The 2,562-nt window shown below is 35.8% G+C and overlaps 1 protein-coding gene across 1 annotated transcript in view; it reads left to right on the top strand.

Moving 5' to 3' along the window:
* Positions 1-1,078: 1,078 nt before the first annotated feature.
* LOC103583983 (zinc finger MYM-type protein 6-like) overlaps positions 1,079-2,562 on the top strand; it is a gene marked incomplete at both ends in the record, with an annotated part of 3,513 nt that continues 2,029 nt past the window's right edge. Inside the window, 2 exons of the mRNA XM_008565140.1 lie at positions 1,079-1,229; positions 1,643-1,758. Coding sequence (XP_008563362.1) covers positions 1,079-1,229; positions 1,643-1,758 — 267 coding nt within the window. The remainder of the gene's footprint in view (positions 1,230-1,642; positions 1,759-2,562) is intronic.

Genomic DNA, 2,562 nt, shown 5'->3' on the forward strand with positions numbered 1-2,562 from the left:
ATATGTTAAGGTCAGTAGAGGCTGGGGCGTCCCTTAACAGCAAAGTTTGACTTGTTAATTTCTCTGAGCAGTTAGTAATGGACATTCATCATTGAAAAGTATCTCGTTTCTAAAAGTTGCCACTTTTAGCAGTTGGGTTGCATCTTTCACAAGAAAAAGATGCATGTTATTTTACATTTGATCCAAAAATCAGTTCCATTCCTAATTTTGTTACTAGTATTGTACTCTATCAGTTGCATAAATAATGTCCTCTTTTAGTAGGAAGATTATGTACTGAAACTTTACAATTTATATTCCCCACCATTTACTTTCTTTTTGAGAGACCTTATAGTGCGTCACTGACAGTATAGGGAACGGTTAGGAGCTTGAACTTTGGAGTCTAATGAAAGAAGTTTAAATTCTACTTCTGTTTATGTTAATTTAATTAAAGTTAATTTAAACTTTTTGTTAAGGTGATTATTTAAGCACCTCACTATATTGTTGAAAAAGTTTTATGGTATGGTATATATAAATTGCTTAGCATGGGGCCTGGCTCATGGTAAGTATTTGGTAAGTGATAATATTGGTTATATAAATGGTAGCCATTATTATTACTATTATTATTTCTTAAAACATGAATAAACTTACAGGCAAATTTTATTATGAAACTCATTTTGAAAAACAGGTAGGTCTGTAGTAATAATCATTATTTTTATCGCTTGCTAAAGAGTGTCACAAAAACCTTAAGAGTGGTATACTCTCTTAGATTTATATCCAGGTCTGTACTGAGGATGGCCTTTTGGTTCACAGATTTTCTCTGGTTATTTGTGATGAGAAAAGTATGCTCTGTAATGAATACCTAATTCATTACTTGTAATGTGTTTTATTGTTGCTAAGATATCTATCTACTCAGATATTGCTAATTTTCTTTAGTTTATATGTGATTATTGTTTGAAAGAACTTATTTTTCCCACATCCCAATAGTGTGGCCTTACTGTCATGCTCAAGTAGTGGTTGTAGGTAGCTTTTCATTTTTAAACAATATGTAAATATGAATGCTTGTACTGGGTATCTAAATGTTATTCTATTCTCTTAATAGAACTCAGCCCAAACACCTCCCTATGCCCTGGGGAAATCATTGAGGCCCTCAGCTGAGATGATTGAGACTACAAATGATTCAGGAAAAACAGAGCTTTTCTGTTCTGTTAATTGCTTATCTGCTTACAGAGTTAAGAATGTTACTTCTTCAGGTAATGTTGAAATTTGATAAATTTATAGATTTAGTAACTATTGGAGAAGAATGTAATTGCTTTTCTTTCATTTTGTTACAAACTAAATTTATCTATATGGTTAAATAAATGTCCAAGATTGATTTACTTTTGAAGAACTGGTTTTTAAGTGAATATGATTTCACTGATTTTTTTGGATGCAGTATATATTTTGTTTCATATATGAGAAGAAAGAAAAAAACACATGTTCCAAGTTTAGTTGTATAATTGGGACTTGATTGAGGTTAGTTGTAATTAGATTTACAGATTATTGTAAAGTTCTTTTTTTTCCGTATGTTATTGAATATTTGATTTTTTCATTCTCCTAATACATTTTTGGGTCATTTGTTCATTTGAGTAACTTACTCATTAATTTTATTTTTTTTGTCACCAAGGTGTCCAGGTTTCGTGTCATAGTTGTAAGATGTCATCAATCCCTCAGTACCATCTAGCCATGTCAAATGGCACTATATACAGCTTCTGCAGCTCCAGTTGTGTGGTGGCTTTCCAGGTATGATTTAAGGTAGTATTTCATCCCTGCAGTTCTCTTAGGCATTGATCTATGGTAATGTTGACTGCTGAAGGTTTGCACTTATAAAAGTTTAAATTTAAGTTAAAAATAAAAAAATTCTGTTCAACCAGGGTTTCAAAGGTCATTTCTACAAGATTTCTGAGCCCAGATGTTGGGCCTTAGCATTTTCTTCTTTATTCACGGTCCTCGCCTAAACTACCTTTCCCTCCCACTTTCTCTCTTGGCTCTCTGCCTCTCAAAAGGATGCAAGCTAGGATATGGTTTGGGTGGGTGGTATGGTGCAGAATAGTAGCCTGAAGGGGCTCATGTGCCCCTTTGTGTCACCCCAGGCCAGATAGCTAATGACTCCTGGCATGGAACTGTAATCATTCACTGGTCCCATTTTCTCTTCACTCTCTGCAATACACACAGAAAGAGTAGAGTTTAGTGATCACCCTGTGGGAGAGATACCCGGTGCAGTATCTCTGGCACCAGGGAGAAAGAGACTGCTGGTGGCCACTGTGTCTTCAGGAGCTGGTTGGTGATAGGAGTGCAGGTGGAGGGGTAGTTTTGGGGAAAAGAGAGGCCTGCTTTGATTTATTAGAGGCATATGCTAGATTTCTTCATCTGAAAAGTCTGAATTCCAGTCCTTAACCTTCTTTTTTTTTTTTTTTAAAAGATGACTGGTAAGGGGATCTTAAGCCTTGACTTGGTGTTGTCAGCACCATGCTCACCCAGTGAGGTAACCGGCCGTCCCTATATGGGATCCGAACCCGTGGCCTTGGTGTTATCAGCACCACACTC

The sequence above is a fragment of the Galeopterus variegatus genome, unplaced genomic scaffold (assembly GCF_000696425.1).
Source record: "Galeopterus variegatus unplaced genomic scaffold, G_variegatus-3.0.2 Scaffold32966, whole genome shotgun sequence".
NCBI classification, from domain to species: domain Eukaryota; kingdom Metazoa; phylum Chordata; class Mammalia; order Dermoptera; family Cynocephalidae; genus Galeopterus; species Galeopterus variegatus.